The sequence below is a fragment of the Lycium ferocissimum genome, chromosome 11 (assembly GCF_029784015.1).
Source record: "Lycium ferocissimum isolate CSIRO_LF1 chromosome 11, AGI_CSIRO_Lferr_CH_V1, whole genome shotgun sequence".
Classification (NCBI taxonomy): Eukaryota; Viridiplantae; Streptophyta; class Magnoliopsida; order Solanales; family Solanaceae; genus Lycium; species Lycium ferocissimum.
In genome coordinates this window covers 21,635,733-21,649,687 of record NC_081352.1, presented here as the reverse complement: position 1 = coordinate 21,649,687, position 13,955 = coordinate 21,635,733, and the positions used below count along the sequence as shown (strand labels likewise).

Below are 13,955 nucleotides of genomic sequence, written 5' to 3'. Positions count from 1 at the left end.
TAACTCATCTGTTGCGACATATTTTTTAGTTTTTACAATAATTTAAGCAATTTTTTGATTTTTTTCCAACAAGGTGAGTAATTTGTTGTAACAACTAAGCAACTAAGCAACCAAGCAATTCTACTATATGCATCTATTGCAACAATTAGTAAGCAAAATAAATAAGTTCATAAACAGTAATTGTTCAACAGCCACCTTGGCTCCAAATACCACAACTAATCAAAATAAATAAGTTCATAAACATCATTCGCAAATAACATAAAGGACAAAATATTTATAATTATTTATGAAAAACTACTATTATACATATAAATAATTATAAAATTTATGTATATAATTTATTGGTTTGGTTCGGTTATTTATTCCGTTATTTTTTAATAGAACCATAACCAAACTAAAATATTATCGGTTTTTAAAATTTAAAACCAAACCAAACCAAACCAAATGTCCGTTTTTTTTTTATTTGGTTTAGTTAAATTTTCGGTTTGGTTTTGGTTTTAACTAAAACCGTGAACAACCCTAGTTGCAACAACTAAAAATTTGTTGGATATTTTCTACAAATAGAACCAAATAACTGAAGCTATGTCCAGCAGATTTGTAGTTGTTGCAACAGATTGTTTACTTGTTGCAACAAGTGTAGAGCTTGTTGCAACAACTACAAATCTGTTGGATATCTTTTACAAACAGAACCAAATAATCAAGCTATGTCCAATGATTTGTAGTTGTTGCAAATAGACAGTTGTCAACTTGTTGCAACAAGTGTAGAGCTTTGTTGCAACAACTACAAATCATTGATATCTTCTACAAAGTAAAAACAAATAATCAAGCTATGTCCAAATGATTAGTAGTTGTTGTAATGATTGTCTACTTGTTACAACAAGTGTAGAACTTGTTGCAACAACTAAAAATCATGGATATTTTCTACAAACGAACCAAATAACTCGAGGTTATGTCCAATGATTTGTAGTTGTTGCAACATTGTCTACTTGTTGCCACAAGTGTAGAACTTGTTGCAACAACTACGAATCTGTGGATATCTTCTATAGATGAACCGTATAAATACCAGACAAGAACAAAAAAAATCATATGTTGGATATCTTTTCCTAAACCCTGAACCATACCAGGACAACAACAGAAAAATCTTCTATTTCACTACAAACACACAACAACAACAACCTGGATTTTATCCAATTTTTTCCTAAACCCAAAACAAAAAAAAAAAAATTCAAAACTTCCTTCCAAGATTTTTTTTGGAGGAGGGGGGGACGGATTAATTTTTTTCGGATGGGTGGGGGAAGTAAGAAACCAAAAAAAAAAAAATTCAAAACTTCTTTTCAAGAAAAATCATTTATTTTTAGGGAGGGGAGGGCGAGGTGGTACAAAAAAAATAATTTTTTTGAAAAACTTCCTTTTTTGGAAGGGTGGGGGGTGCAAAAAAACAAAAAGAAAAACTTTTCAATTTTTTTTTTGGGCGGGGGGGGGGGGGGGGGGGGGCTGTGAGGAGAAAGGGGGTGAAAAAATAAATAAAAAAAAAAAAAAAACAAAATTTAAAAATTTGGTAGGGGAGGAGTGGGGGCTGGTAAAAAAAAATTAAATTTATTTTTTTAATTTTTTTTGAGGGGGGGGGGGGTGAAAAAACAAATAAAGAAAATCAAAATTAAAAAAAAAATTGTTGGGGGGGGGGGGGGGGGGGGGGGAGGAGGAGGGGGGGGGGGTGAAAAAGCAAAAAAAAAAATTAAAAATTAAAAAAAAAAAATTTTTTTTTTGGGGGGGAAGGGGGGCGGGAGAGGGGGGGCTGTGAAAAAGCAAATAAAAAAAATTTGGGGGGGGGGGGAGGGGTGGGAGGAGGAGGGGGCTAGTGAAAAAGCAAATAAAAAATATCAAAACTTTTTTTTAAAAAAAAAATTGAGGGGGGGTGGGGTGTGGAGTGGGGGAGGAGTGGGAGGAGGAGGGGGACTGTTGACAAAGCAAATAAAAATTATCAAAACTTAAAAAAAAAAAATTTGGGGAGGGGTGGGGTGTGGGGCTGGGGGGAGGGGTGGGAGGATGAGAAGGGGGGCTAGTGGGTTTTTTGAATTAAGTTGGGATCTTTTTATATTTTATAAAAGATTAAGAAGTTTTAAAAAATACACTTTGAACCTCAATTATCTTAATCCCATATTTAAATGGGTTTTGAGATGAAATGGTCCCCACAAGTCACCAATACTAATTTCATAACTAAAAAGTCACCTTTAGTTAATTCTTTCGAGTTTCTAATGTATATATTTTTGAAAAGCTCATATAAATTTGTATCTGTTCGATAAGGACACATGAAAAAAGCAAATAAAATACCAATGTAACACACCTCCTCTTCTTCTTCTTCATTCATTCATCTCTACTCTACTCTTGTCTCTTTTCCCCATTAAACAAAAACATGCATTTTCTTCTTCTTTTCCTCCTTTTCCTCCTCCCCCATTTCCACCTCACCACCGGAAAACCACCTTCCCTCCCTGAATACCACGCATTACTCTCCCTCAAAACCGCCATCACCTCAGACCCACAATCCTCCCTTTCCTCATGGAACATCAACACAAATCACTGTACATGGTTCGGCATCACGTGCAACCATCACAACCACGTGACATCCCTTAACATCTCTAACCTTAACCTCACCGGTACACTCTCACCACAAATCTCACATCTCCGTTACTTAACCTCACTTAACCTTGCAGCTAACCAGTTTGTAGGACCCATTCCTAATGAAATATCACTTATCCCAAATCTTAACTACCTTAATCTCTCCAACAATGTTTTTAACTCAACATTCCCTCCCAACCTTACCTATCTACAACAACTTAAAGTCCTTGACCTTTATAACAACAACATGACATGTGAGCTCCCTGTCGGGTTACATAATTTGACGAATCTTAGACATCTTCACTTAGGTGGGAACTTCTTTACAGGAAGTATTCCACCTGAGTATGGGAGACTGATGTTTCTTGAATACCTTGCAGTTTCTGGAAATGCCCTTGTTGGTAAAATCCCAGCTGAGATAGGAAATATTACAACTCTTAAAGAGCTTTATATTGGTTATTACAACACATTTTCAGGTGGGATACCACCTGAAATAGGAAATTTATCGGAGCTTTTAAGGTTAGATGCTGCAAATTGTGGACTTACTGGTGAGATTCCAAAGGAAATAGGAAAGCTTGAGAAATTAGATACATTGTTTTTACAAGTGAATGCACTTTCTGGGGTTGTTACAAATGAGTTGGGTAATCTAAAGAGCTTAAAATCTTTAGATTTGTCGAATAATATGTTTTCAGGTGAAATTCCAGTGACATTTGGTGAACTGAAGAATTTAACTCTGTTGAATCTTTTTCGTAACAAGCTTTACGGATCGATACCGGAGTTTATATCAGAGTTGCCAAAACTGGAAGTATTGCAGTTATGGGAAAATAATTTTACTGGAAGTATACCACAAGGTTTAGGTAAAAATAGTAAGTTAACAACTCTTGATATTAGTACTAATAAGTTAACAGGTAATTTGCCACCAAATATGTGTAGTGGTAACACTTTGCAAACATTGATCACTTTAGGAAACTTCTTGTTTGGTCCAATACCTGAATCTTTAGGTGAGTGTCAATCATTAAGTAGGATTAGAATGGGTGAAAATTACTTAAATGGGTCAATACCAAAAGGGTTGTTAAGTTTGCCTAAGTTAACACAAGTTGAACTTCAAGATAATCTTCTTACTGGTACTTTTCCAGTGACTGGTAAAGTTTCCTCAAGTTTGGGGCAAATTAGTCTTTCGAATAATCGCCTTTTGGGGACTTTGCCATCGAGTATTGGAAATTTTACTGGTGTTCAAACGTTGCTTCTTGATGGGAACAAATTTTCTGGTGAAATTCCAGCTGAAATAGGGAAATTGCAGCAACTGTCCAAGCTTGATTTCAGTGATAACAGTTTTTCTGGCGCGATTCCGAAGGAAGTAGGTCAATGCAAGGCTTTAACTTTTGTTGATCTTAGTAGGAATAAGTTATCAGGTGAAGTTCCTACTGAGATCACTGGTATGAGGATACTGAATTACTTGAACGTATCGCGAAACCATTTAGTTGGGGGTATTCCTGCACCTATTGCTTCAATGCAGAGTTTAACTTCTGTTGATTTTTCGTATAACAACTTATCTGGATTAGTTCCGGGTACTGGTCAATTCAGTTACTTCAATTACACTTCATTTTTGGGTAATCCAGATCTTTGTGGACCCTACTTGGGTCCTTGCAAAGAAGGTGTGGTCGACGGGGTTAGTCGACCTCATGAGAGAGGTGCGTTTTCGCCTTCTATGAAGCTTTTGCTCGTTATTGGGTTGCTTGTTTGCTCGATTGTGTTTGCTATTGCTGCGGTTATAAAGGCTAGAGCTTTAAAGAAGGCGAGTCAGGCTCGTGCCTGGAAGCTTACTGCTTTCCAACGGTTGGATTTCACTTGTGATGATGTTTTGGGATGTTTGAAAGAGGATAACGTTATTGGTAAAGGAGGTGCTGGAATAGTGTACAAAGGGGTAATGCCAAATGGCGAATTGGTTGCTGTTAAAAGGTTGCCGGTGATGACCCGTGGTTCTTCTCATGATCACGGGTTTAATGCTGAGATACAGACGCTCGGGAGGATTAGGCATAGGCATATTGTTAGGTTATTGGGGTTTTGCTCGAATCATGAAACGAATCTTTTGGTTTATGAGTACATGCCTAATGGGAGCCTTGGTGAAATGCTTCATGGAAAGAAAGGAGGCCACTTGCATTGGGATACTAGGTATAAGATAGCGTTGGAAGCTGCAAAGGGCCTTTGTTATCTTCATCATGATTGCTCGCCTTTGATCCTCCATCGTGATGTAAAATCAAACAACATTCTTCTGGATTCAGGATTCGAAGCTCACGTTGCTGATTTTGGGCTTGCCAAGTTTTTGCAAGACTCGGGAACATCAGAATGCATGTCTGCTATTGCTGGTTCTTATGGCTACATTGCACCAGGTACGCTATCAAATCTTTACTTCGTCGTAATCTTGGTTCTGAAGTGTGTTACTTTCGGAAGAAGTTTATTATTGTTGTATGTTGTCAACTAAAACATTAAAAAAAACTGGAATTAGCTACCAACTTTGTCACTAATCCGTTACTAAAATGCCCGTAACTAACAGAAATTTGTGATAATCCGTTACTAATCCGTCGCTAATTTAGCTGCAGAATTTATCGTCACTATCCTATTTTTTTAATAGTAAAATATGAGTCTCTTCAAGTGTTTATACATTTATGTAGTACTTCTTGGTCCTTCAAAGCTGGTAATCATCGGTCTCCTTGTTATAACATGGACAACATGACGCAAATCTTTTAGTTAACTAGAACCAATCTACTAAGAGATGAATGCCTCTGTTCATAGATAAGCCTTGTAACTCTTTTTTTATTTTATAAGATAGAGTATTTAGATAAGTCTTGTAACTGTGAAAGTGATCTCTATCTACTTGGTTTGGTTTGGTTGGAATTTATGAGTACTTATGTTGCTGAAAGCAATTGAAATCTAACCTCCTCCCTGAAACAGAGAACACTAAATAACAGGTACTGGATTAATTCAAACCTGGTTTCTTGCTGTTTCGCGCTATATGGATTAACTTTGACCAACAAAATCTGTTTATTGCTTGATCTACAAAAAAACTGGAATTAGCTACGAACTTCGGCGCTAAATTGCTTGTAGCTAGCAGAATTTTGTGATAATCCATCGCTGAATAGGATTAGTGATAGATTTGCTGTTTATCTACAAAATTTGTCCATGGCTAATTTTCTTTTAGTAGTGGGAATTTCAGTCTGCTTTGTTGTATGTGCCTAATTTCTTTTTCATTTTAATTGTGCAGAATATGCATACACACTCAAGGTAGATGAGAAGAGCGACGTATACAGCTTTGGTGTGGTTCTGTTAGAATTGGTGAGTGGTAAAAAGCCGGTTGGGGAATTTGGTGATGGCGTCGACATAGTCCAATGGGTAAGGAGAATGACTGATGGGAAAAAGGAAGGAGTTCTCAAGATCCTCGATCCGAGACTCTCAACAACAGTTCCCCTTCATGAGGTTATGCACGTGTTCTATGTCGCGATGCTCTGTGTCGAAGAACAGGCTGTTGAACGCCCCAAAATGCGCGAGGTTGTGCAAATGCTAACCGAGGTTCCCAAAATGTTGGGTCCCGCCTTAGAGTCTCCCGCTTTAGTTCCCGGATATACAAAAGACCACCATCAGCCACCGGGCTCACCACCTAAATCTCCTCCACCGGATCTTCTCAGCATATGATCTAAAACGTTCCTTCTAATAGGAAGGTGTTCAATTCTCTAGTTTGATTCTCTTCCTTTAGTTTTATTATGAGTTTGGGCTAGCTTTTGGTCTTTCTTAATGAAGATTAAGCTTTTTTGGGGATGGGTTTATTATGATTTAGGCTAGCTTTTCTTAGGAAGTGTTTCATTGTACAGTTAAGATGGCAAGGTATCTGAGTAACTAGTGATGAACTTTATCCTTCACATTTCCCATTTGCTTGTTTGCTTTTTAATATGGAAGGAATACCCGGCAGAAGCCAAACACTAGTGTTGGTAAAAATATCGCCCACTGACCAATTTTCGATCATGGAGTTTCAGCACAATAGAAGTTAAAAATCCAGAGAATGACTATTTTTCAGTTACAAGAGCCGAAAAATCGATATTTGTGATTTTTTCTCTCCTGACTGTTGTTTAAACCACACATCAAGTGTTTGCATATTTATTACTCACATTTTCATTCTTGCTTGTTTTCTTTAGTTTCATTTTCTTCCTTTAAAAATAAATTATTATGGCTCTGAAAAATTCAGATCAGTGACTATTTTTCGATTAGTACAAGGTAGCTTTTGTTATTCTTTTTTAAAAGAATCAATTTTTATTGGGGTGGGGTTTATGATGATTTAGGCAAGATTTTGCTAGGAAGCCCTTTCTTTTGTATAGTAACATTGGCAAAAGTTCCTGTTCTTGCTTGCTCAAATTATTTATTGTCACTGTATTTATGTGATCTGACAGCACAATAAACGATACTTCCACCGTTTCACAAATAAGTGATTTTTTAGGTTTTTTATTTTGTTTTAACATAGCGGTGCATCTTTTAAAATTATCATTATTTACATAATTAAGAATTAATAATTTTTTTTTAGACATTTAATTGTAGGTAAATTAATAAAAATACTTTTAATTTTTTAAATAAACACTTTCTATCACTCATTATGGAACGGGAGAATAGCCTGAAATTGGGGACTAGTACATCTACAACTCAGACAACTTCAAGAAGAGTTTACTTAGTGGTTATGGCTGCCAATTTTAGTTTGGCTCAGTTTTTTATACACATCTGTCCCTGGGTTAGTGAGTGGTATTGATTAATGTGTACTGTATAGTTTTATTGTTGGTAGTAATTAAATGAGTTGTTTCCTCCCTAGAATGAGATTTGACCGGAGAGTGCTTTTGCAGTGTCTTTCAGCTTCCAAGATTAGTGGATATACTTGATAACTGACAAAGAGCCCGTTTGGATTGGCTTATAAGTTGGGCTTTTAAAAAATTTTTTTTTCGAAATTTTTGAGTGTTTGGTGTCAAAGTATTTTGTCTTAAAATAAGTTTCAAAAAAATAATTTGACCCATTTAACTTAGTTTATCTAAAGCGACTTATAAGGGCCGAAAACGAACATAAGCCAAAAAAAATAAGTTAACTACCCCAACTTATTTTTTCAACTTATAAGTTTATGAGCTTTAAGCTATAAGCCAATCCAAACGGGCTCAAAGTCCTTGGCTTCTCAAATTTTAATGACTTGCTTACCATTCTTTTCCTTCTAAAAAGACGAAAAAAAAAAAAAAACGCAAAAGGGCATTTAGTAGATTCAATTCGATCCTACAATCTTAAAAGATTAAACTCAGCACTTAATTAATGTTCTATTCAGTTTTGTTTGATCATGTGTTCCTTTAGTTAATATTAGATACTCCGTCCAGATAAAAAAAAGAGTCCACTTAGCTTTTTTTCTTGGATAAAAAAAAGAGTCCACTTAGCAAAACAAGAAAGAATTAATCTTGTTTTTCCATATTTACTTACCCCTATTAAGTGTTACATGATCAAATCCCAATGCCTATTTAATTAGGGGTATTTTAGTCAAATTATCTATTTTTGTCTACGAGTTAATATTTTCTTAAGAGGTGTGCAAATGGCTAAGTGGACTCTTTTTTTTTTATCCGGAGGGAGTATATTTTAAGGATTATATACATAATATATCGAGTTTAGTCAGGTGATTAGGAGTTCACGTGATCCATTTTTTATACATAAATTCGCCCCTGGTTGTGTACTTCTGTTCGAACTAATTTGTGCACGTTTCAACTATTTCATTGGGTGTTTCCTATTTTCTTCTAAGCAAAAATATCAAATAATCTTTGTAATCAATAATTAGACATATGAAAAGAAATTGCTCAACGTGCCCTATTTTTAGTGAAATCGATTTGAACCCTAATCGCCAATGAATTGCTTTAGAAATAAAGCATTAGTTACCTCTTATGGAAGTAAAGCAAAGAACACACTTCCAGTCTCTTCATTAAAAGAGCCTCCTATTAAATGTACCTTACCATAAATATGGACGATGAGGACAAAAATAAGTGAAAAATATGACCAAATCAACATAGTTGTTTGTTGGGACTTTTCCAGGAGGGGTGTACTTTAAGATCATTGCAATCTGCCATACACATGCCTAGCAAAAGGCCCTTTTTCTTGTTGGCAAAGCAAGATTGTACTTTTGGTTGATAACCTTTGATTATTTGAATTTGAATCCTAAATAAGAGACTGTCTTTATTTGTGTGGCTATAAATCATCTTATTAAAAGTAGCATGAGAAGTTGTGGTTATATTACTTTTAAATATATAAAAGTACTATTCTTTTTTGAGACAAACTAAAAAGAAAAATACATTATATAAATTGATACAGAGGGAGTAGTACATTTTGGATCTTCCAATTTTCTGTTTGGTCTATCCTATATATCCCTGCTCTTTGATCTCTCAAATTCACTTCCTTGTTGAATTTTGTGGAGTGAAATATGGAATTGCATTGTTATTTATGATCAGGGTGTCAGGAACAAACTATGCTCGCTTACATATATACTGGATAGGTCATGACTCGGAATTATAGAGCTAGTTCCATTCCCTCGGAGAAGAGAAAACACCAATCTATTAAAATCGATGCCGAATTAGCTCAAATTGTGAGTTCTCAATAATTCATGGATTACAAAAAAAACCTACTTTCTTTTCCAAAGGATAAGTTGAGAATGTGTCACATGAGAGCAAGTGAAAAATCACTTCTAGAGAAAATTGTCTAGGTTGATCTGTTAAGTTAGTTTAAGCCTTAATGAATTTACCCGACATAAATTTAAATTAGTTAAACTTTATTATTCCGAATAACATATATGAAATGCTACTTTCCCTTACAAAGGATAAGTTGAGAATGTGTCACATGAGAGTAAGTGAACCACTATTGGTGTGAGTGAGAAAGAAACGCCATGGATAAGCCTATTATGTATTGTTGGTTATATCATGCATGTTGTAATGTTGTTAGGGTTGTTGTGTAGGTACTTGTCAATGACGATTTTAAATCATGTACCTTTTACATGTACTAGTGAATTTTACTTGCCTTGCTGTAAAAACCTCTTTAAATTAAAAAATAATATTCTTTAATTGCTTGAATAAGTATTAAAATAATTAAAGTGGATATGATTTTCGAAAAGCTAAAAATATTTTTAATTTTTTCAAAAATATAAATATACACGTTGATAAGTTCAACCCAAAGACATTTCCTTCAAGAACATCTTTATTTTTCTAAAACTAACCAAAAGTCTTGTCACGAAATATTAATTATATTGCTTTACAACGGCACAAAAAAGATTTCTAAAGAATCTAAGAAAATATTATTACGAAAAATGAAAAAAGTTAAACATAAAGAGACCTTAACCATTACGATTTTGAAACCAAAAATTATTGAACATCTTATATTCACGGCCACGTTAAATAAAGAAAAAAAAAAAACCACATAACAACATCAAAATTAAAATTTTGGACCATAAATTAACATACAACTCACTTCTTTTCACCACCTAGAGCGGTCAATCACATTTTCATGAGCTTCTCGTTAGTTTAAGATATGAAGGAAATGCAACCAATTAAGTAGTGGAATGGCGAAATTTTATTAATTCCTATCTTTGTAAAATTCTTATTGTGCTCATATTTTATAACTCTTCGTTGCTCTTACAAATCTTTATTTTCCTTCCTTCATTACAACGTAACATATAATAAATGTTATTAATTCCTATACTGTAACTTTTGATTATGCTCATATGTTACAACTCTTCATTGCTCTTACAACTCCTTATTCTCTTCCTTCATTACAGCAATAAAGAATTATCAATTATAAAAAAGAGGTAAAACCAAACAATGAGGGAAAAGGGTTTAAAAGAATCAGAAAAGAAGATAAATAGAATTTCGTTAATAAAGAAAAGATAAAATCTGAACTGCCAAAATTGAAAAACCAAATATATATGCATAGACGAAAATAAAATTTCATATACTAATAAGGAAAACTTTCATATGTAAACAATTAAACATAAAACAAATGCAAATAGATAAAATATCATTTGCCTCTTTTTAGTTTTACAGTGACATATATAGCTCTTGAGGAACAATATTCTCAATTAAGGAGAAGTTAACATTTATTCTATAGATAAAAAAAATAAAAAAAATAAAAAAAAAACAAAAAAAAAACAACGCAGAGTACTATGAAAAGAGAATTTAAGGGAGTACATAAATTGATGTTAAAATTCTAAATTTAAACTAATATTTTCAGAGATAACTTTACTTATTCTAATTCACTGTGTGGCGAGGCAAAACGTTACGAAGATCTAAAAGCTTAATCCTTTTATATGTTGTAAAAAAGTTAGGACACTTATTTTTGGATAAAGACTCTGTTATTCTTTTCTTTTGCTTTTTGCTTCCGTTCTTCCGTTACCTTATATTTAAAAGTCCAAAGTGTATAATTACAATGAATTAAGATAAGTAAAAATATTTCTTGAAATTATGCCTCGATATAGTTTTTCTTAGAAGTATGTGTTTAAAACAAATGACATGATATGATTTAAAAGCCTATTTCGGATTTAAGAGAGTGAATGCACCTTCTTTACCAAAATGAAGAAAATCAAATATCACATTATTCATAAACAAAGCACATATTTCAACAAATCTCATTTGGGTTAAATAAAACAAAGTACCATCCAATTGCTTAATAGGGGACACCCAGAACGGTTGAGCAATCATAAAATGATTTAAGCGCAAAACCCTCGAAAAGTTGGTGACATAGAAACAATAGGCTGCCTTGCCCTTGACACATCTGCTTGTGCCATAATCAAATCAATATCTCAAGTTTAACTTCTGTTCCTCTTCTTCATCAACCTCGTATTAGCCTCCATAGTAAAGCATAATTGGGCAGCATATAAAAATGATCCAATAAAAAATATGAAAGGTTGTAGTAGTAAATGAGGCATTTAATTGAAGCATACAAATATTGACTTTTTAGTTTTTATACCGTAAGGAATAGGAATATTAGCATTAATTGAGACATTTATTTTTACAATATATAAAATAATAGAGAAAAAGGCAAAAAAAAGAAGAAAATAGATAAATGCCAATGAAGGCCATAGAGAGGTGCCACATAGGATTGTGTATGCCTAGCTTTATATTATATATAGATTTTATCGGTGGTGAATGTTTTAGTGGAGTACAGTAGTAATTGTTTTGACACGACCAAAGGAAATTGTAGGCGGTTAATTCAGGGACGTATTTGAATAAAAGCATGTTTGTCGGATTAATAAGTGTACATACATTTTGAAGACGTTTGATTGATTCGATTCTTTGATTCCCTGATCTCCTCAGGTAGGACACCACTGATCGAATAGATCATTTGCATGGTTTCATTTTGCATAACTCTGTTTCTTTTTTTCAGTCTGTTGAAAAGAGAAAAAATCCTACTTATATTTAAAAATATATTAACTTGAATTTTCTAACTTATTCTCTTAATAGTAATGTACTTTAGGCGTTGTTAATTAGTTCAAATGGTAGTTATTCGGAAATTATAATGTAGGGATTAGTGATTATAAATGAAAGAATTGTTATGCTAGTAGGGTTAATAATAAAAAATGTGTTATATATAACTTATTTCAAAGGATAATTTTGTTATTATATAGTTTAATTTCCACATTGCTAAGCACACTTTTTTTTTTTACATTCTATCCATCATAAAATAATACATAGACTCTCGCTAATATAATATAATGCGAATTTTAGTTACACCACGTCACCACCAATCAAATATTTCATTATTTATGCTGCAATTTTGTTATGCAGCCAACCACACTTGCATTTTATTATGTCAACAGTTTATGCTGAGAATAGTTGTTCCAATTCCATCAACCAAACAACGACCCCATGAACTTATAATGGACTAATATTTTCTCCTTTATCTCTTCTCTGTTTATGTAAGATGGAAATTCACTTTAATAAGTGTACAAAGTTTTTCTTTCTTTTAATCTTCGTAACCTGGTGATATTTGGCACAAATATCATATTTCGTGTCATTTTACATCCTATTTTTATGACTTTTATCGCTTAATTCATGATGCAATCGTCGTTTTTGAACTTATGTCGTTATATTTCATGTGTGTAGGTACGATGAAGACAAACGATGGAAAACCGGGCTAAAAGTGATTGATTTTGGAGCATATGATGATTACACGAGATGACGAGTCGAAGACATCAAGTGATGAACTAAAAAGGAAAAAAAATTGGGCTAAGGTCCGCTTTTCATCCGCATCGCGCATGAAGAAAGCGGACAGACCAAGCTCCTGACCAAAATTTGCCATCAGGCTTTTCATCCGCATAGCGGAAGAAAAGCGAAAGTGCATCAGGCTATCCTTCCGCATCACGGAAGGAAAGCACGAGGACGGGCAGTTTTCCCGTTTCGATCGGGATTAGGTTTACTTATTTTTTGTTTTAACCCTAGGGTATATATAGACACTTTATTAGCTGAAAACGGTGTGCTGGGATATTTGGAAGATTTGTAAGCCACTGTTCTAATTTTCTCTCTAGGTTTATTTTATTTTTCATCTTTTTCAACCCTAGTTTACTCATGAATTCTTCTTGTTCATTGAGAATCATGAGTAGCTAAACTTCTTAATTCTAGGGTTGTGGCGAAAGACATGATAGTTGATTTGGTGACTATTTCTATCAATTAAATTTCCATATTTTGGGTAGCTTATTTATTCTTGATCTTAATTGTTTGATTATCTGGCCAATAGTTAGACACTATCTGTGGTGCGTGAATTGGACTTGAGAAAGGGAGTTTACGTACATAATAAGAATAAATAGAGTTTGTTCGATTTAATCGTTTCGCTACTAAGGATAGAGATATAACCTTTAGCCCTACTTAGTTGAATACGGAGAATTAAATGCGTTCTTGTTACCTCTGATGACCATAGAGATATAGGCGTTATAGTAACATCTACATGCTTGTGAGTAGTTCGAGAGAATATCATAAAGTATAATTAACCCGTCAACTAGTAACCCGAAATAAAATAGGTGGAATTGTCGAAAGATGTTGGATTATCGAAAGCCAAGACCCTAGATCTTTCTCTCATTTGATAAATCTTACAGTCTTTGTCAAAATACTCTCAGTCACAAAAACACCCATCATAAATTGTTTACTTTTCAGTTTTAGTTTAGTTACAACAAACACCTTGATTTTCACTTTCTTGAATAGTTTTATTCGGATTTGAATTAGTTTAACAGTAGAATCTAAGTCTCTGTGGGATCGATATCTGGACTTAACAGTCTATATTACTTGTACGACCACGTATACTTGCGT

At 33.9% G+C, this 13,955-nt stretch overlaps 1 protein-coding gene across 1 annotated transcript; it reads left to right on the top strand.

Moving 5' to 3' along the window:
* The first annotated feature begins 2,383 nt into the window (after positions 1 to 2,383).
* On the top strand, positions 2,384 to 6,527 carry LOC132038666 (leucine-rich repeat receptor-like serine/threonine-protein kinase BAM1). Its single transcript, XM_059429353.1, has 2 exons — positions 2,384 to 5,003; positions 5,876 to 6,527. The coding sequence occupies exons 1-2, from the start codon at positions 2,414 to 2,416 to the stop codon at positions 6,301 to 6,303; spliced, it is 3,018 nt and encodes a 1,005-aa protein (XP_059285336.1). The 5' UTR covers positions 2,384 to 2,413; the 3' UTR covers positions 6,304 to 6,527.
* The last annotated feature ends 7,428 nt before the right edge of the window (positions 6,528 to 13,955 follow it).